At 38.6% G+C, this 22,290-nt stretch overlaps 1 protein-coding gene across 3 annotated transcripts in view; it reads left to right on the top strand.

Annotated features, from left to right (window-relative positions):
* Nucleotides 1–22,290, top strand: part of HIT1 (Membrane trafficking VPS53 family protein) — an 81,777-nt gene that overhangs the window by 17,063 nt on the left and 42,424 nt on the right. For all 3 annotated transcript variants that reach the window (XM_088954406.1, XM_088954407.1, XM_088954408.1), the window contains 4 exons: nucleotides 11,429–11,499; nucleotides 16,809–16,933; nucleotides 17,983–18,143; nucleotides 18,259–18,400. In XM_088954406.1, the coding sequence (XP_088810532.1) occupies nucleotides 11,429–11,499; nucleotides 16,809–16,933; nucleotides 17,983–18,143; nucleotides 18,259–18,400 (499 nt within the window). The remainder of the gene's footprint in view (nucleotides 1–11,428; nucleotides 11,500–16,808; nucleotides 16,934–17,982; nucleotides 18,144–18,258; nucleotides 18,401–22,290) is intronic.

Raw genomic sequence — 22,290 nt, forward strand, 5'->3', positions numbered from 1 at the left:
TTCCCATGAACTATTTCCTAACAGAAGGCTCTTACCTTGGTTGGAATGGGTCTACACCAAAACTCTTTGATGGGAAAGGAAGAAACTGAAGAATCACAAAAGGTCTTGAACAAAGAAGCACAAGAGAACAAGCCCTTAGGGTCAGGGGCCCAAATCTGCTTATTAGGTTTACTACGTTTCAAGCAAATATTTTGAAGGAGTTGTAGAAGGTTCGAACAAGCCAAAATTTCATTATCTCTAAGACCTCTACAGAATGCAAAGTCCTAGCTGAGGTCCACAGGATTTGAAGGGGAAACAACAAACCTTGACATAGACTCATTTTTGTACAAAGAAACCAAGTATAAGTTCCATTAATGGACAAGAACCAAACCAAATATCATCCCAAAATTTAACCGAAATCCCAGAACAAACATCATACTTGACGAAGCGGAGAAAGTGAGGTAGGATATTGTGAATAGCTTTCCAAGGTGAGGCCAGGGTAGCTTTGTTGGATACACCTGCATCACAATCATTTCCCAACCTTTCATGTATGCTGGCTATTACATCATGCCACAGTCTATCCCTTTCCACCATCCACCTCCAAAGCCATTTCCCTAACAATGCCTTATTCTTTTTATCCACACTACCAATACCCAATCCTCCTTGTTGAAGATTTCTACAAACCACCTCCCATTTAATCAAATGATCCTTCCTTCCATCACCTGACTCCCACAAGAAGTCTCTCATAATCTTCTCAATTCTCTTGGGTTCTTTTTGGGGAATTCCAAACACTGATAGGAAATAGATTGACAGGTTAGCAAGTGTTGATTTGATCAGGGTAATACTTCCTCCCAAAGATACATAATTCCTCTTCCAAGCTGCCAGTTTCATTGCACATCTCTCCACTATGGGGTTCCAGATTCTACTTTTCTTGGGGTTTGCACCTAGAGGAAGTCCTGGGTAGGTCAAGGGCCAACTAGCGGTAGAACACTCCAAAATATTTGCAACAAAGTTCAATTCCTCTTCCTCTAAGTTAATTCCTGCTATGCAACTCTTATCCCGTTTCCATCAGTTAAGGTGTGATAACCCTTAATTTTGATGGTTGTGCCTTAGGCAATCCGGGCTTTGCAGGTATTGGTGGTACAATAAGGGACAAAAGGGGCAATATCTGCTGGACTTTTAGTGGCCCTATCGGTTGGGCCGACCTCACAAAGGCTGAAGTGATGGCTGCTCTCACTGGAATCAGGATAATTAGGAATTTGGGTATTCAGAATTTGATCATTGCAGGTGATTCAGCAAATACAATAAAATGGTTAAGAGATAAAAAAGGGGGCCCTTGGAGATTTTATCACTATCTGACTGAAGCTTGGGATGCTTTGGATGGATTGAATGTTAACTTAGTTTGGATTCCTAGGGAATACAATCATACTGCAGATGGCCTAGCTAAATTTGGTGTGTATTTGGAGCATCTGTATAGCGACAAGCTTCCTCCTTTGTAACTTGCAGGGGTTCCCCCCCTGTTTTGTATCTCTCCTCTTGTTCCCCTCACCCCCTTTTTATTCTCAATAAATCTTGGTTAAATTTTCTCAAAAACAAAGGTTGACTTTCAGATTAGAGATGAGCTCAAAATTCTTCACCAGCTCCTTCAGATTTATTATCAAAATTTGCTCTCCACCCTCATAGAAGATTATAGTATCATCAGCAAATTGCAAGTGTGTAATTGGGACCCTATTTCTTCCAACTTTCCACCCTTTTATTAAGGTCTCCCTATCAGCCTTTAAGATCATTTTACTAAACACATCTGCTACTAGGGTGAATAAAAAGGGTGAGAGAGGATCACCTTGCCTCAAGCCCCGACGAGCTGGAAAGAAATCTCTGACAATCCCATTAACCAAAATGGAGTAATGGCAGGATTTAATACAACCAAAGATCCATTTGCACCATCTCTCCCCAAACCCACAATTTTTCATCACCTCAATAAGGAAGGTCTATTCCACCATGTCATAGGCTTTCTCCAAGTCCAAATTACAAACAAAGCCTTTCCTCGATCTTTTCAAATCCTCCACATATTCGTTAGCAACTAGGATTTGATCAGCTATCTGCATCCCCTGAATGAAAGCCCCTTGATTTTGAGTGATTACAGCTGGGAGAGCTAATTTTAATTTCAATGAAAGGACCTTGGCTAAGATCTTATAAAAGCTGGTTACTAAGCTGATTGGTTTGAAATCCTTTGGATGACTAGCATCAGCTCTCTTTTGTATAAGAGCTAAAAATGTTGCATTTACCCCCAGGCTAATTCTATGCCTCTCTGCAAATTCCTTGAAAATCTCAATCAATCACCTTCCCTTTAATGCTCTTTCTTCTTCAACAAATTTTCTTCTTTATTTATTATCAAAAAAGTAGGCATTAACATAAACTATCAGGAGCTTGAGATAATAGCAGTGATTTTAGGCTGATCCATCAGATTTGTACATTAGATATCTTGGCCTTCCACTTGTAGAGAATCTATGGCTGATCCATTTGCTAGGAAAACAGTCTCTGGCCCCAAATCCTGCATCTCATTGAGAGCTGACTGGGTCATAAGTCTTATCTCTTCTCTCAAAAGTTCTCCCAGGATAACATCCAGGCTTGGAGTGGTATCTTTACTCATAATATCAGACCTAATTACTTGATATTCATGTTGCAAATTCATTAAAAAATGTATGATCTTTCTTCTATCAAAGTGACTCTTCATGGTTTTAATGCAACAGGCTTTCAAGGATTCACCCATATGCACAAGTTCATACTTGGTCCACAGATTTATTATTATTTTTTATTTCTCTTGAAGGAGCTGCACACTCCCCCCCAACTCAGCTGCAGGCGGGATTCGATCCCAAGTCTCGCTACGACCAGCAGGAGACCTTACCAACCAGTTGGTTGGCGCCAACCAACTGGTCCACAGACTTATGAAGCTAGCATAATACTCCCAAATTTTCTCCTCCCCTTGGGAATCGGAGAAGATCTCAGTTTCAATCTAGTACTGTCTGGAAATATTAGATTGTTGTAGACCTTTTTCATATAATCAAGCATCTCATTTGCAATCTTTAGGCCTCTTATTTTTATGGCAATATCAGTTTCGACCGATTCAAGAATCCAAGAAACTATCTTAGCATTATCTATTTTCCTTTGTCCAAAGCCATTGCAATAAGGATTTTATAACCAAGCCAACAACAATAAAGAGTATTTTTTTATTGAAGAATAAGGAAAATATTTCATTAAAGGAAAAATGAATAAAATAGAAAGGTGATAAGGTATCACCTGAAAGAGATGCACAACTAAAAGACCCTTACAGAGACAGCAACAATCCCATACCAACCCAAAGCCACACAAACAGGGAGAGGCCAAACTCTACCGGAGAGCACCTAAAAACCCCATAAAGAAAATGGAGACCCCTTGGACTTGGAGCACCACCAGCCAGATACCTGAATTGCTTGAGCCTCTACTAGTGAAAAGAGCACAACCTCAATCTTCATCCACTAGAGCATCTTGCCCTGAATCATCTTCATCCCAAACCTTGCCTCCTTCCATTTGAGCTTTTTATTGAACTTCTCATCCCTTCTTTCTCTCAAACTCCTCGAAGGCCCTTCTAGCAAATTCCTCACCACTCCAAAAAAATAAACCCAGGCTTTTACCTATCGTTACCTCTCTTTCCACTAAATTCTGGATAGACACGCTATCTGAATCCTCCTTTTTGTCTCCTGTTTGAATTGGCAAGTTCTCACCCGAATTAACACCATCAACACTTACCATGTTTACTTGTTGCTCCTTAATTGGGAATCCAATGATTGAACCTGCATTGTCCCCTTTGATTACTTCCACCTATCTCATTGTTTTTTGCACCTTTTCTCTTATAAACCCTTTCGTAGTTCTTTGTCGGACCTGTTCCAACCAGATCAAGCTTCATCTTGAAAAAAACTTTTGTCACATGGACATCATTATGATTTCTTGAGCTGTGAGGTTTTTTTAGTTTTAACCTCATTAATTGCCATCTTCTCCTTCTCAAACTTTTTCCTTCTACCCAAGGCTACTCCCAACTTTCCAACCCATACCTCCTTAAAACATAACTGGTCACCGATATGACATTGATTCTTATCACCACCACACCACCAGTAGATGGAATCCCCTCTTCTCTGGTCACATTTTCCTTTTCGGATTTATCATCGATGATGGGAAGTTTGCTTCTGTCTTTCTTTTCTCCGTTCTCCCATCCCCCAGACCCCTTAGGAACAGGTCTCAAAGCAGCTGTAATTGCAGAATCAGATCTTAATTCTTGGGAATCCACCTATTCACCCCCAGGTTCAGAAATGGTGCAGTTCTCTGTAGGCCCACTGGTGACATATAAGCTCCTCCCAAATTTGCTCTCCACAGAGGAAGTTTGGCTGTCAACAAAAAAATCCCCTATTCCTCCGACCAACCTCTTCTTCCCACTTCTATCATATTTGGTGATCACCCAAACCCACCTCTCCCTCTTTCTTTTCTTAAACTCCAACAATGTACCTCCTCTAGACGTCCTATGTCTTTTAACGGTTGATCTATTGGGGCCTAATTTCGATCTCTTGTCCACTTAACCTCTTCCAAAACTGCTGATTTCCCTATCATCACTGCAGCTGGTACTTGAGGTCTAACCTTCGCTTGAACCTTTTTCTGAGCGAGGAGTCCTTGAATGAGTTGACTGGGTGAAATGGGATGATGATAGACTAGAACTAACATCCATAATATGAGCCACATGCCTTTGTAATATCTCATGTAAACCCATTTTTTCACACTCATTATCTGGGCCCGCTTTCTGGATTGGCACAATATCCACTGTAGTCAAATTAATTGGTCTCCAAATGCTTCCTAGCATCAAGTTAGATTGATGTAGGGAATTTCGCTCGTCGAATTGAGTTTACCACCAGAAACAAATGGTCTAGTTGACCAACTAGCAAAGCAAGGGTTAAACAGGGCGGTGTGTCTTTGGGCTCAGTTGTAAGACTGAATATTAAATTGTCTTTGTATTTTCTTGGTGGGAGCCAAGGCTTCCTTTGATTTGTACATTTCTCTTTATCTAAGTAATAAAATTTGATGTTGATGCTGATAAAAAAAAAACAATTACAACACTTTCATTTTTGAGGCCTACCTCGGTTTGGACCCCAGCTTTCGACTGCTCTCCTTCCAGAAAACACATGCCACTTAACTCTTTATCTCCTTCCTTACCTCTTTCGCCACATGTACTCTTAATTGCCAAATCATCTTTGTCTTCAATCTCCAGCCCATTCTTCCAAAGCGTCGATTCATATTCTGTCACCGACAATACTTTGGTGCAGAGACCATTGGCGAGAATGTCAATTGTCTGAGGGTCATGTTTCATATTCCTCAGACAATACTTTGGTGCATAGACCTTTACCACCAGACCCTGATGGGGAGATGTTTCATATTCTTCTCAGGGTGTTTGGGTGTGTCTGCTTTGCACATATTCTTGGTCCTCACCGCTCGAAGCTTAATCCCTAGGCAAAGAAGTATGCCTTCCTTGGATATGCAGAAAATCAGAAAGGGTATTGCTGCTATGATCCAGTCTCTAGGAGCCGGTATGTTACCATGGATGTCACCTTTTTTGAATTCACATACTTCTTCTCAAAGAATCCTTGTTAGGGGGAGTGTTTTGGGGAAGTGAGTCAACAGTCTATTCCTCTCCCAGTTCTAATCCCTGTGTTTACTCCTGTGCTTGACCCTCCTGTGTCACCTACCTTACCACCTCCTTTGCGTCTTGCTTCTCAGCATTACTTACGACAGAGGCTTCACAAGGAGGTTGATTCCACTACAACAAAACTCACATCACTTCTTGTTGGTTCCTTGGAGACTCTAGATTCAGCTGACATGGACTCAGGTATTCCTCTTGGTCCCACTACTGTTTCAGTTCCCATTGATTCTACTAACCCTATTATAGATAACCTCGACCTTCCTATTGCTCTTAGAAAGGGAAGAGAAAGTGTACTGCTCATTGTATTTCACAGTACTTATCCTACAGTGGACTTTCTTCTTCCTACCATGCTTTTCCTTCTTCTCTTGACTTTGTGTCTATACCCAAGGGTGTTAGTGAGGCTCTCTCCAAACTTGAGTGGAAGACAACTATGCTGGAAGAGATGGAAGCTTTGATTAAGAATCAGACATGGGACATTGTGGATCTACTAGAGGGCAAGGAGATAATTGGATGCAGATGGGTTTACACAGTAAAATATAACGCATATGGAAGTATAGAACGGTACAAGGCGAGACTTGTTGCAAAAGGGTACACATAGACCTATGGCGTTGATTACTTAGAGACCTTTGCACCAGTTGCATAGATGACCTCTGTTCGGATACTTCTTTCTCTTGCTACCTCATACTCTTGGCCCTTGTTTCAACTTGATGTGAAGAATGCTTTCCTAAATGGGGATCTGCGAGAGGAAGTGTATATGGATCTTCCTGCTGGCTTCTATGGTGATGCTGAAAAGGGAAAGGCATGCAGGCTTAAGAAGTCACTTTATGGCTTGAAACAATTTCCCAGAGCATGGTTTGCCAGATTCAGAAAGGCCTTGATTGCTTTTGGCCACACTTAGACTCAATCTGATCATACCTTGTTTGTGAAGCGGAGGGGATCTTTGGTGTCAGTCCTAATTGTTTATGTGGATGATATTGTTGTCACGGGGAATGACCTAAGTGAGATTGATTGTCTGAAGTGGAATCTAAATAAAGAATTTGAAATTAAGGATCTTGGAGAACTGAGATACTTCTTAGGCATTGAAGTTGCAAGATCAAAATATGGAATTTTTATCTCTCAAAGGAAGTATGTCTTGGATCTTCTTCAAGAGATAAGGAAGCTTGGAACAAAGGCAATCAGTACCCCTATTGGCTAGAACCATAAAATCAATGCATCAGAAGGTGAGCCAGTAAAGGACATTGAGAGATATCAGAGACTTGTGGGTTGGCTGCTATACTTGTGTATGACAAGACCAGTCATTTCCTATGCAGTAAGTGTGGTAAGTCAATACATGCATGGTCTACGAGTCCAGCATTGGGAGGCGGTTGACAAGATTCTTGCTTATCTGAAGGGACACCCGGGCAGAGGCATATTGTTTACTGATCATGGACAGTTGAAACTAGAGGTTTATACAGATGCAGATTGGGCAGGATGCCTTGATGACAGGAGATCAACTTCAGGAGTGTGGACCCTTGTTGGGGGTAACCTTGTCTCGTGGAAGAGTAAGAAACAAGTGCTGAAGATGAATATAGGGCCATGGCACATGGAGTTTCAGAATTTCTTTGAATCCGTTCCCTATTCGAAGAAATTGGTGTACAAGCAGAAGAACCTATGATGTACTGTGATAACCAGGCAACAATTAACATTGCCCATAATCTAGTCCAGCATGATCGAACTAAGCACATTGAAGTGGATAGACATTTTATCAAGGAAAGAGTGACTTCTGGAGAAGTTTGTCTTCCATACATTGCTTCTGATCTACAACTTGCTGATGTTCTCACAAAAGGTGTTGCAAAGAACAAGCTGGAGCATGATCTACACAAGTTGGGAATGTGTGACATTTACTCCCAATTTGAGGGGGAGTGTTGAGTTGGGCCTAGTTGTTTTTATTCTTATTTTAAGTTATTTAGTTAGGAAGTTATTGGGCTTTAGGCCCATTAGTTTATGTTTTTAAGTTGTGACTGTTCAGCTACATTGGTAGCCGCCCTACTAAGGGCATCCTTGTAATATCTCATCCTTTAAGTTAAGTATAAATTATAATGAGGGGTTGGTGGCTAGGGTTAATTTAAGAATCCTGGTTGACTTCCTACTCTTTTCTCCTCTTTTTTTCTCTACTGCTGAAATCTTCATCTTCCTCTTCTTTCCCTTCACAAGGAATTCAACTAAATATGCAATCAGTGATTTCTAGTCTATGTGTAGTTGGTTTATTAACTAGAGAACCAACATTTTGAGATATACTGCTTTTTTCATTTTAATGAAATTTCTCTTTATCCTTCAAAAAAATTACCGTTATCGGCCTTGTATCCAAAATAGCTCTTCTGTCCTCAAAGGGAATACTGAAACTCTAGAGGATACTCGTAGTTTCTCCAGTCAGGAACCTTCTTCTCAGCCTTTAAAATCAATCTCCTTTCCCAAACTCTACTATCATTTTCCGGAACTAAACTGTGAAACTTTCCTAAACTCACCACTGAAAAATGTTGCAGCATTTTCTCTTGTTTATTTGCCACTGAGGAGTATAATTGCTCTTCCTCAGGTTCACATTGCTCAGATTCTCTTTCGAATAGACAATTACCGGAATAGAGCTCTTAGGGTTCTCCTTCATTCAAGGCCGAGAATCTGTAAATGGCCACATCACCTGCCTTCCGCATCAGAAAATTTTGAAGCTTCTGTGACACCAATCTCCAACCCCAACTCCTTTTTCCTTCTGGGATACAGACGCACTGTCATCTATTTCTTCCGAAGAATCCTATAAACTCCAAAAACCACCCTTTTCGGTTATTTTTTAGAGTCACTTGATACCTTCTACTTGGCATATCTAGATAGCTTTTCCACCTGCCAATCTTAACAACGAATAGAGACCCATCCGTGAAACCTTTCAGCCACTGTGCTGCTTCTCCTATTAGAGAAATAGTGGCTCTCCCTTCTTCCCTGATCGTTAATATTGAATGGTTTCAACCTTTACTTTCTTCTAAAACAAAGATCTTCTCAGTCGTCACCTTGCTTCTCCACCGTCTCTCCATCGCCACCTTCAAGTCGTAGGGATTGAAACCCTTCTTGAAACATTCTAGACTCCAAATAAATTAGATGTGAACAAGGTTTAAAATGTCGATGTTGATGGAAATGTCGGTCATCCAAATATAAGAAACGTGTCAGAAATATCGGAAATACCATATGGAAATATTGTAAAAATTATAGACATGGTGGAAACATCGTAAAATATGCAAAATATAGAATGATATTTTATGAAATGACAAAAGAAGCATAGGCACACCTTTTTAAATTATTGTCTTGTTCCAAATTATTAAACAAAACTAAGAAACTAATGTTGTAGACAAAAGAATATGTTCTGAAGTTGCCCTGTAAACCTTAAGCTTTAGAACTTCATGATAGAATTAGTTAAAGCAAAATTTAAACTCATAGAAAATGTTAATGGTTGTAATCATGTAAGTTAGGTCGACAATAATTTGTTACTTCACAAGTTCACATATCTACAATATTGTCACCAACTTATGTTATAATACTCTCTCTTGTACTTCACATAGTACTGGTAGTGTTCACTAGGGAATATGTCAATTCTAGTAAAATTTCATGTTGCTACCCATGGAAGTGAAAATGGAAATATGTCGTGGATATTATTTCTTGTACTCCACCTAGGTTTGGTAGTGTTCATTGGGGAAATGTCGATTCCAGTAAAATTTTGTGTTTCTACCCATGGAAATGGAAATATGTCATGGAAATATTAGGGAAATTAGGGACATTTTAAACCATGGATGGGAAGATAAAAGACCCCAGGGAGCCATAGGATCTAGAGGCCCATGTCTTTGGTTCAGCCGATTGAGAGAAATGAAAGAAATCCCAACCTGAATGGTGTCTTTCTTGAGAAAACAGATGAACTTTGTATTGATCAAAGCAACCTTCAAAAGAGATCCAAACAGGTGTCCAACAGCAGATCTGAGTGCTCTTGAAATACCCTTTTAAAAGCTGGTTCTGAAGTTTGATCAGATGAGAGGAATGTGAACCTGCTTTGGTACCATGTCAAAGACAAGTTCTGGAAGGGAGAACAAGAAAGAAAGAATATTGTTTTTTTGATCAGTAGAAAGAAAGAATAAAAAGAATAAGTATATGGTACATAAGGTACTTTGGATTGTAATTCCTTTTTTGATTAATGAATTTTCATTCACTCTTCAAAAAAAAAAATGGTACATAAGAATATAGGATACTTGATAAAAAAGTGCTCTGAGTAATAGATCAGCCTGTAGATTCTCTACACCACTTGGGGAAAAGGCTAGCTACCTTTGGGATGCAGTGGTTGGGAAATTTTCTAGGAAGTTAGCCTCATGGAAGCATTTTTACCTTTTGTTTTGGGGGGAGAATTATATCTGTTTAGTCTCCTATTGTATTTCTTATATCTGTTTAGAATACTAGCATCTATATCTAATAGGTTAGAGAAAGTGATGAGGGATTTTTTGTGGGAACCTGGAGAAGAACGGAAATATCATCTTATTAGTTGGGAACTAGTTTGTAAAAGCAAGGAGGTAGAGAGTTTAGGAGTGGGTAACCCTGGCCCTTTGGGGATGGGGGAGTTACCTTTGTTGCTCTCTACTCTGGCCAAATAAGTGAAGGACACTCCATAAGAACATAACTGCAAGTTGTCTTTGAAGTCCTAAAAATATGCAAGAACCTTAACCTGCAAAATTTAGAGGTGGAAAGAGACTCTATGATAGTGATCGGCTGGTTAAGAAACAGTTCTAAAGGAAGATGGCAACACTGAAACACTCTAAGTCATGCTACAACTCTAGTAAGAGAGTTGGGAGTGGAATATTCATGGGCACATTAGGGCAGCAAACAGTGAAAATTTTCACTGGGTAGTTGCTTTGTAATACATATGAGAATCTCCCTATGGGAAGGGTTTGGGTAGCAATAATATACCCTAATATGCTGTAATATTCATGTAAATATTTTTTAGGATATAGTGCAAAGTTACAACTGAAAAAGAACATCAAGAGTAGAGGAAAAGGCTAGTAGGTTGATCAGATCTACTTCTCAGAAACCATGTTTTTGTGTGATTCAACATGCAAATCAGCAAGACAACAAGAAGAGATACAAGGGAGAAGAGTGAGCAGAAGATAGAAGGGGGAGATCATAGAAGGAAAGAGAGGATCATGGGAGAGAAAATAAGTACACTCCTTATTGGCCACGGTTGCTGCATCACAATATTTGTGAAGGTAGATGTTTTGTATCCAGTATGAACATCTTAATTCAAATGAAAACCAAGGTCAGCCAACATATTTGCTGATAGTCTTTTTAGAGAGTATCAGAGATCATCTGTTCCATCTTAAGTTTATCCATGGTTTTTGCTAGCTTCTGTTTGTTGATTCATTTTGTCTATGTGCTATCCCTGATTTATGCCTTCAGTCTCATTTCTGTTTCTGATGAAAGAAAAAAAGAAAATCACCACAAAAAAGAAAGACAAAAAATTCTGTTTCTGATAAAAGAAATTATTTGAAAGGTCTATGCATGCTCCTTATAATATTAAAACATGCTTAAAATATCTGGTAATGGAACACTTATCAAAAAAACAAAACATAAAACAAAAAAATCTTGTAATGGAACATCCTTGTGTTCGGAAGTGCAGAATATAGATGTCCCTCCTACTATTCTTAATGCATGACCCTTTCCTTTGCATTGCAGTGTCAGCTGTTGAACAGCTCCAAGTAATGGCTTCAAAACGACAGTATAAGGAGGCAGCAGCACAATTGGAGGTAGCAAAGTTATTAATTTATTTATACTAATCTATTAACGTCTTATAGTTTCACATGGTAGAGGAAAAGCATCTAAAATCTGATGAATTCTATTAACCCCACATGGCGTATCCAACTCAGACAATCTTTCTCAACTTTGAGTATAAAAAAAAAAGATTGCATAAATTTATTCTCAGCTTTCCACTTTTTTGTCCTTAACCCAGCTTTGGAGTATGGAAGCCAATGGTTTTCAACATGGAAAAGGGAGCAAATAGGTCATCGTCATCATTTAAGCCTTGTCCCACCTATATGGGGTTAACTACATTAATCCTGTTCCACCATTCTGTTTTGTTCAGTAGCATATCTATTATGGATATTTAAATCATTTCTCACTACTTTTTTCTTGGTAGAATATTTTTCACTACTTCTACCCTATCCTTTTTGGTCTGCCTTTAGCTGTTCTGGCCCTTTCAACATGTAATAGATCACTTCTTACTGGTTTTGTAGATAGATATACAACTTGGGTGAGCCCAACCTGACCCTAGACCGACCTAGTCCAAAATTTTACATGGACTGGGCTTGGATTTTTGATTCTCAGGCTGGGCCTAGGTCCAAAACCCCAGTTATTTTATTTTTTTCTTTTCTTGGATGGGCCCATGAGGCCATGACGTCCAAGCTCGAAAATGTCTTGAGCCCAACCCAAATGTTCCACCAATCACAAAGTCCAGTCGTCCAGAAACAGCAAGGAAATTGCCCAGTTCAGTATTTCTCAAAAATCTATAGTGGTATTGCCTTCCAAGTCAAGAGCTTGGAATCACCCTCATTTTCTCATTGCTTGCTCGAAAGCCTTGAATCACCCAAGGAAGAAGATCGACTATATTCTCGGCATATTACCTTACCCTTCTTATTGAGGCTCACGTGATCACTTAAGAGCCTGCGTGCCAGTGTAGACCTATGTGTCACTCCTTATTTGATCTGTTTATCTGGTTCTGTTTTGTTGCTACCCAGACCAGTCCTGGGCCGGTTCTCCACAGCATTTTCTTTAATAGCCATGCTACACTTAACACTACCACTGCTTCAGCATAGGTTCTTGAGTGCCTATATTCTATTTCTAAACTTTTGGATTTCTTTTTGATGGGACTAAGTGAAAACTGAACATCTTCTGAAATCATCCATTCCTCTCCTGCCATGTGTTATAGTCTTCACAAGCTCATTGTTGCCTTCAACCTCTGGCCTCCTACTCCTTAGCTTCTTCTCCATATCTGAAAGTATCCAAGCTTTGAGGTTAAGTCTTTTGCATTTGATTTACCACACGAAGGATTTGATGAGGTCTATCTCCTTTAATTTTAATGATCACAGCACTAAGATTATCGAAATTTCTACTTTGCTCCTCTGTTTTCACAGAGCCACAACAGGCATCCCCAATCTTCAGAAGGACCTCCTTCCATAAGTTGAACAGCAAGCCTAACACAACAATATTTGTGGTCTCAGGCTGATGGTACAGCTGCAGCTTATTCAAGCTTGGATACCAGTTTGATACTAGGAGTTGACCACAGTCTAATTCCACCACCATAGCATCAACTTCTGGGTTCTCCTCAATGGAGATTACTGCCTGATTCACCAAGAGAAGGCTTGAGAGTAATCCTTTCTCCAAACTTATTCTCATCACATTCTGCCCTGCTCACCAGTCTGCTATCAAGTACTTTGCTGAGGTTACCTTGTAATCTTCCCATGGTGCTTTACCTTTAACTACCATGTGGAAGGTCTAGATACTTCTGCTATGGTTAACATTTTCTTACCTACCTGTGCTTGCATTGATTGCTGACTTTGTCTCAAGGATCCTTACTGGTGGTTGGAAACCTACCATCTGTTCTTGTAACAGGCCTCCAAAGATTTCCATCCTGCCATCTTTCTGTACTTTGGATTTCATGTTGGTTGCCTTCTGCTTTACTCAACATATTCCACTGGGAACAATACATTGTCATTTGGTGTTTTGTCTTCTGACTGCAATATATGACCTGATGATCAACTTAATTGTATTTGAGTGCTCACCATCCAGACTAGTGAAGAGGACTCCATCTACAAATACTTTGAACTGGACTGAACTCTTTTCTTCCAGGATTATCATCCTTTCCCAATCTCTTATATCATCGACTTCCTTCTGTTTCCTTTGCCAAGTTCCTTAAATATGAATATCATTGCTTCGACCCTCAAGTCTTGGCACTTCTTTTTTACTGAGGCGATCACTCCATTCTTCGCCATGATCCTCATGGCTGTTATTCTTCAATCCATCTGACTATAGTTCCCTACATAACAACATACATTGCTTCCGTGGAATTAGCATGGAGTCACAATAGTCATATCAGTATTCATGTTTCTAAGAGTTTGACAAAAGTTTACTTGACACCATCTTCTCTATCCAGGCTTGGGACTGAGTGTAAGAAAAGCTTGTGTGAACAAAAGAAAAGTGAGGAAATGGAAAATCCTTAAAAGAGGAATGCTAATCCTACTCACCATGCCTATTATCATAAGTAGAGTTAGAGATATACTATTGCCAAACCTCTAGCACCCTTGACATGGGTAGATGTAAAGAGTTTGGATCTTTTGACCACAACATTGATGGCCATGTTCACCCAGCCACACATTGGGAACATCTCTTGTACTTAATAATTATATAACCGATGTTCCTGATATGTGTCTGGGTGAACGTAGCCAGCAATATGTTGTGGTCAGCAGATCTGGACTCAGAGATGCACCGGTAAGAGTAGATCTCTAATCCTACTCATGAGAGTATGATTGGCTGTCCTTATCCTCGAGATATCTGAGACAAGATTCTGTCATCGTCTTCAGTGCTACTTTCCCATTTGAGTTTGTATTGAATTGTTTTGCTTGTTTTTTAATAGGTAACATATGACAAGGGTTCAAATCTTGGAAACAGCCTCTCTGTGTATCTGCAGGGGTAAAGCTGTGTACATCTATCTTTCCCCAGACCCTGCATTGGCGGGAGCCTTGTGCACTGGGCTGCCCTTTTTTTATCTGTGTTTGAGAAATAGTAATACAAGTTGCATATGCAAAGGGTTATAGATAAGGGAAAAATAAAAGATACGCTACTGCTCTCTCTCGAGAAAAGGCCTGTAAGTTTTAGATATAATTGCAATTTTATACTTGAAGAGAGTGGTACACTAAGCCACCTTTGAACTTGAACAACTTCTGAATCATGTATAACATGAAACCTCCCCTAAAATTTCCACCTATCAAACGAGAGGTTTGGGGCTGGGAAGAGTAAAATTATTCAACAAGGAACTCTTAGGGAAATGGCTGTGGAGATTTGGGCAAGAGGGAGAGAGGGAGGAATTATGGAGGGTAGTGGTTGGGAAATATGGGGTGGTGAGGTTCATATGGGATAAGTGTATGGAAGGGAATTATGAAATTTAATCAGGACTTCATAAGTTTAGTTAAACTTAAAGTGGGGGAAGAGGTTAGGATAAGGTTTTGGGAAGATGAGTAGCTTGGGGTTGGAAAACTGTGTGAGATGTGTCCCAGGCTTTATAAGTTGACAGACCACAGACCAGCAAGTAACTATTGATCAGTGCTATGAGTGGAGAGGGGAGCAAGTGATTTGGAACCAAGAAGTGGAAGAGTGTATTCTGCTACTGGAAAAGTTACAAGATACAAATATATCCAGAGCTACAGCAGATGGATTATGGTGGAAAGAATGCAGAGATTGAAGATTTTCAGTTAAATCTTTCTACAATGCTTTGATTAGAGATAGTAGGGAGTCAGACCAGATTAAGGGTGTGTGGGGAAACCCAGTGCCCTCAAGGGTAGAAGCTTTTGCTTGGTTGGTGGCACATGACAGCATCCTAACATTAGATCACTTGAAATCCAAAGGCATACATTTAGAAAACTGCTGCTATATGTGCAATCAAGAGGAAGAAACAGTTCTTCATCCCTTCCTCTCATGTAGTGTGGTAGATTTTATCTGGAAATTCTTCTCTCTCCTGTTTGGAGAGAATGTATTTCTCCCTTCAGTTCCAGCAGAGATTTTCTCCAAATGACTGAAAATCAGAGCAAGTAAGAAAGCTAAAATCCTATGGAGTTGCATCCCATTCGCAGTATGCTGGACCATTTGGAAAGAAAGAAACAGAAGGGTGTTTGAGGACAAGAATAAAAGCATTGAGTGTTTGATAGCAGGAGTGGGTAATCTGATTTCAGCTTGGGTTCTCAGCCTTCCAGAGTTTGACCAAGTGAGCAAATCTGATCTGTTAGGAAATTTCTGGGGCACCTTGGATCTGAATCCTTGTAGTTTTGATTCTTTGTCAGTTTGAGCTGATCTGTATTTGGTTTGTGAACATGACAACCATCATGTTGAGATGTACTGCTTCTTTTTTAAATTTAATAAAATTTCCTTTTTATCCTTCAAAAAAAAAAAAATCCTACCAATGCTTATCTTCTGCATATTTCCTTCTCAAGGACCTTCTCTCCTCTTCTTTTATTTTCAATTACAATTCTTCTTGTCCTGTCCACTTGAACATCCTCCTTTGCTGAAGCTTTCTGTTCATTACCCTTCTCAACAGTTCTTTGATGTTGATAAAGCCTCTCATTGGTCATCATGCCTTCAAAGACTTTTCTTGACATTTACACTATCTCCTTATAGTTAGAATGAATTAAGTCTAGATGAGACCAGATATGTTACATCTTTTCTGACAGGCCTTAACGCCACAGATGCTGATAGACTGCCATCTCTCGAGGATTTATCAACCTTACTGGGTTAACATTAGACTTAAAAAGTCTTGGAAAATAGGCATTCATAACTTTTGAGTATTACATTAGTGTTTGTGGTTGGATTGACACTAGTTCAGTCCTAGTTCAGAAACAAGAAAGAAAGAGAGAAGAAGAAGAAGAGAAATAAGAGATGAGGGAAAGAAAGGGTTTGGCCAGAGAGAAAAATCATCTACTCTCAGCCGACCCACCTTGTATTTATAACTTATCCATTAGGATTTAAAAGACAACTATGTCCCTCATTAAGTATGGGACACACAACTTAAACACAGATAAAATAGACAACTCACTTTAAATTAAATGACAAAAAGATGAAACTACCCCTTATTCTGCCGACTCTAACAATTAGGATCTGTGATAGTGTTGTAACAGATATAGGTTCCTTGATATTGTTATGATTATAATGTCCCAAACTAAAATCTTGTTTCCTTCTATTATGTTTTATCTATTACTTGTTTCAGGTTTTGATCTAATTTAATAATTTTTGTAGAAAGGCACATCACTATTGTATTTTATGTTCACTGACATAGGATAATAATTATTTCCAGGCTGTAAACCAATTATGTGGTCATTTTGAAGCTTATAGAGATATTCCAAAGATTACTGAGCTTAGGGAAAAATTCAAGAACATCAAGCAAATACTCAAATCTCATGTATTCTCTGATTTCTCAAGGTATGTTAGTTTAAAACTTCTATATCTATAACCCTTTCTCCAACCATCATTTAGGTACCTCATTATTTTAAAAACATGCCAAGATTTTATTGTAAGTTATACATCATTCTAGCATTAATTTTATCCATTGGAACACTGAAACTATATGAACTTAACTGTCAAATTTATCATTTCCCTTTTTGTTCTTTTCTTTTTCTATTTTTGGATCAGTAACAATAAACTTTATTCATTGTAAAAGAATGTATAAGCTGTACAACAAGTGCCAAATACGAACAACCACCCCATCCCTGGTAGCCGCAAGCACACCTCACCCCCTTCCCCTCAATACATATCTATTTTGTTTACCACAAACTTTCTGGCCTGTCTGCCAAGCTGTGTCCTTCCCTTGGGATATATTGGGTCTGAACCCTCAATTCCCTTATCAAGGTCTTCGTCTCTCTTATTGAACTTCTGTACCTCCATGATCCTTGATTTTGCATTCAGCAGGCTGTTTACTGTACTGCTAGAATCACTTTCTGCTGAGAAATTGCTGAGATTGGGTGCCAACCTTAATCCATAAAGTAACATCATCATTTCTTCTTTTAAAGCCTTTTCCTTTCCTATTGCACCTGAGAATGCCCTAATCTGTCACGTGTCCCTTATAACTCCATCAATGCCTGCATTCCTTGAACTTTTCAGGCTACTTGTCTCAAAATTTAGTTTGAGATTGTCTAAATTAGGGGCAGCTGCTAAGAGTAATTAGTCACTATTCTTGCTTCAGTAGAGTAAGCTATGTGGTTCCAGCTCCTCAAAATATTCTCAATAGGAAAGGTTTCTAACTAAAGAAAACTGGAGTATAGGTCAACTGACTGTGATTCTATACTTTGTATTATTCGAATGACATGATGAATGGTCCATTAAAATTGATAGATCTTTTACATTTGTTTAAAATGATTTTCCTGTTGCATCCACATCCATTTGTCCTAGTTTCTTTGTTTCGTTTTTAATTGAAATGTTAAAATGGTATTAGCTTTCATGCTCTTCATAACATCATATTATGATTTTGGCAGCCTGGGTACAGGGAAAGAGACAGAAGAAGCAAACTTACTGCAGCAGCTCTCAGATGCATGCTTAGTAGTTGATGCCTTGGAGCCATCTGTAAGGGAAGAGTTGGTCAGGAATTTTTGCAGCAGGGAGCTTACATCGTATCGGCAGATCTTCGAAGGAGCAGGTTTATTTTTTTGGGTTTCGTCATGCATTTTTTCATGGATGAGCTAGGGTTAGCAGTGCAACTCAATTTTTATCATTAGTTCTGGAGTTTCTTGATATGTGCTATTTTCTATTAGAACTGGCAAAATTGGATAAGACTGAACGGAGATATGCATGGATTAAGCGTCGTCTGCGCACAAATGAGGAGATATGGAAAATCTTCCCTCCTTCATGGCATGTTGCATATTTGCTTTGCATCCAGTTTTGTAAGTTAACAAGGTTTGTCTTCTTTAGCTTTACATTTTTTCTTGTTAAAAAAACCATTCTAAGGTTATTTGCACACCTTTCTATTTCATAACATTTACCATTTGAGGTATGGAAGCTTCTAGACATTGAATAATTTGAATTGCTAGTAGGAAAGGTGTCCAGTTATAAAAAGTACACATGACCACTTCTTAAAATGATTTTTACTGTCCTGGATGTCATTGACTGCATAAATGCTCTTTCCAGTTATAAATGTCCTGTTTTGGCATGCCCATACATGGTTGGAGAAACACAAATATTTTCATCTGTTTCTAGATGCATTTAAGATGTTTTTATATTCTTTATAATGTTATCTACCCATCTTCGCAATTGTCCTACTTATATAGTTTGACAACATACACAATAAACAAGCATGGTTTTGGTGTTTTACATTCACTAAATTAATTAGAATATGGTTCAAGGCATCTACTTTCTCCCCAGGTCATATAATGCAAACTTTCTTTTGAATAAAACTCTTTAGGATTCTTTTCTGATAATGCTAAGTATAAGGTGATTACAACTGTTCTCAGGACTCTTATACAAGAGTTTGGATGCCCTGTTACTGGGTCCCATGAATCAATATTGTGACAGGCAAACTACTCTCAGAATAGCGCATAATCTAGTTCAATATGTTTGAACAAAGAATATCAAGGTGGATGGGAATTTTATTCATGAGAAGGTTGCTTTTTGAGGAAATTTGTCTACCCTGTTTTGAGGACTGGTGATGAATTAGCTGATGTGTTATACCAAAGCTTTTGATGAAACTTAGTTAACGGAAGTTCTTGATAAGCTGGGCATGTGTATGCACCAGCTTGAGGAGAAGTGTTGTCATATATATATATATATTTTACACTAATAGCATCAGTCAGATTACATTGTATCTAATCAATGACATTTGTTGTAATCTTATTCTTCCATTCACTTAATTAATAAAACAACTCAAGAAGGGTGTGGCTCTTATTGCACAATTTTTTCAAATCTTCTCTTTCTTCTATTTAACTGTTCTTTCTCTTTCTAAACGACCAATCCTAAAATTATTAAACTGTAATAAAGATCTTTTCTGGCCATTCTTGTCCTCAAAATGTGTTCAAGAAGTATTTATCAGTTTGGGTAAGCTTCTTATATTTGATGAGGAAGAATGTTATACAAGGAACCTTTTAATACCTATGAAAACTCAAGAGAGCTGCTTAGCTATATTTGAATTGTGAAGAGTTTCAAATCTATGACAGAAATTCAAGTTTTATATCTGATGAATAATTGCTTTTCTTCTTTATATTAAACATTTCAACCATGATGCCGTGGTCTGAAGGCCCATCCTTCACGATATGGTATAGCCCATAGGGGTATTTCCTTTTGTTGTTACCATGAGCAATTGGAACTTCCAGGTGAGGCACACCTTGGTGCACAGGCTAGGTGCATTTCAAGGCATGTGCTTCTTTGGAAAGGTGTGTGCCTGTTGCACCTTGTGCGTCAGCTCAGAGTGCACACATTTTTTAAATGCATCATTTTTCGCTATATTTTTTGTGGATTCACATCACTGTAATGGTTTATCAACCTCTAAATTATCTTTTATTGCTGTTCATACACTAGTAGTGCTCTATCAACTTTTAAAATAAATTGAAACAAAATTTTTACAAATATCTGAAGTGTTAATTCTTGCAAACATGGTTTGTATCAATATTGATTAACATTTTACCATGTATAGTTTCGAGAAGTTTTGGAGATATTTTGCTAAGATATTTGGGAAATCTAAAAAATTAGGAAATTTTTCTAGAGACATGGAGTTAGTTAATAAACCTTCAAGAGATCATTAGAAGAAATATAATTGCACATTTAAGGCTCAAAACCGTAACAAAGAACTATTTAAATCAAATAGGAGAAATTAAGAGACTAATAGATTTGTTTCTCTGTCTCCCTTTTGGTGTTTAGCCATCTTCTCTTCTTTATATATGCCAATTATTTGCCATTTTAACTTTTGGCTTTATTGTTTCTATATGTTTTGATTAGATTGAGAATACTCTTTTGTAGTTATATACATTTTTCTTTTTCTTTTGAATTAGTGACGTAGTAAGTAAATCATATCAAAGTAGTAAGCCAATTATCCAATCACCAATTCCCTACTGGTTCTTGTAGGAAAATATTTTAAAAAAATTATGATGATTTTAATGAGAAGAAAAACAACCTTTTGAGAAGAGATGACTGTTTAGAAAGTTGCAAAATTTCAAAAGAAAGTAGTAGAAATCAGAGTTTAAGAGGAGCGAAGAAGAAGAAGGTGGCGGCAACTTGGGTTCAGAGAGAGAGGTTTTCGAACATAGTCTCTTCTCTTACTCCCTTAATTCTATTTCATTAAGTTAAACTTTAGTAATTTACAGAGAAGCCCCTAGTTAGGCAGAAAATTAAAATGACATAACATAAGAAAGAATAAAGCCCAGATTAAGGCCCATTACAACAAAGGACATAAAAGATAAAAAAGGATAAAATAGCCTATGGGCCATTCAGCCCATCTTCTTTACACTCCCCCTCAAGCTGAGCATAGATGTTAATCATGCCAAGCTTGCTAGTATCACGCTGAAGTTTAGCCTTGGGAATGCCCTTGGTGAGGAAATTAGCTAACTGTCATTCAGAAGTGATGAAAGGTAGACACACTTCTCCAGAAGTCACTCTTTCTCGAATGAAGTGTCTGTCAACTTCAATATGCTTAGTTCTATCATGTTGCACTGGGTTGTGAGCAATGTTGACGGCTGCCTGATTATCACAGTATAACATCATTGGCTTATCATGCTCAACACTCAGTTCCTCCATCAAGGATCTAAGCCACAATAGTTCAGAAACTCCATGAGCCATGGCTCTCTGTATTCTGCTTTGGCTGAAGATCGAGCAACAACTGATTGTTTCTTGCTCCTCCAAGAGACAATATTACTTGCCACCAAGCTACAGTACCTAGAGGTAGATCTTCTGTCATCAATGTTTCTAGCCCAGTCAATATCTGTGTAGGCTTCAAGTTTCATATGGCCATGCTTAGTAAATAGAATTCCCTTTCCAGGGGAGCCCTTCAAATAACACAGAATCTGCTCTGTTGTTGCCATGCGAGTATCCCTGGGAGCATGCATGAACTGACTGATGCAACTGACAACATATGCAATGTCTGCCGAGTCATGCATAGATAAAGAAGTTTTCCAAGTAGTTTTTGGAAGACTCCCTTATCTTCTAACAATATTCCATCTAAAGCAGAGAGTTTATGGCTCATATCGATAGGAGTGGCAACTAGTCTAGCACCCATCTTCCCTGTTTCAGAGAGCAAATCAAGAACATACTTTCTCTGAGAGATAAGAAACCCATCATTGGATCTAGCAACCTTTATGCCAAGAAAGTATCTCAATTGCTCTAGATCTTTGATCTCAAACTCTGTATGAAGGAAAGACTTGAGATCATTAATCCCTAAGACATCATTACCAGTCATAACAATATCATCAACATACACAATCAGGTAAACGACCAATGATCTTCTCCTCTTCACAAAGAGGGTATGATCAGACTGTGTTTGTACATAGCCAAAGCTAACAAGGGCAGCCCTAAACCTTTCAAACCATGCTCTAGGGGATTGCTTGAGTCCTTAAAGAGATTTCTTCAGCCTGCAGACCTTTCCTTTCATATATGCTTCATACATCCCTAGAGGAAGAGACATATAGACCTCCTCATGTAACTCTCCATTCAGAAATGCATTCTTTACATCCAATGGGTAAGGTGGCCAGTCTGAGTGTGCAACCAAAGATAGCAGAACTCTCACAGAAGTAATCTTGGCAATAGGGGCAAAGGTCTCTAGATAATCAATCCCATATGTCTGTGTATAGCCTTTTGCAACCAGC

The sequence above is a fragment of the Nelumbo lutea genome, chromosome 7 (genome assembly GCF_056320005.1).
Source record: "Nelumbo lutea isolate HS-2025 chromosome 7, American lotus-T2T, whole genome shotgun sequence".
In the NCBI taxonomy this organism is placed as follows: Eukaryota; Viridiplantae; Streptophyta; class Magnoliopsida; order Proteales; family Nelumbonaceae; genus Nelumbo; species Nelumbo lutea.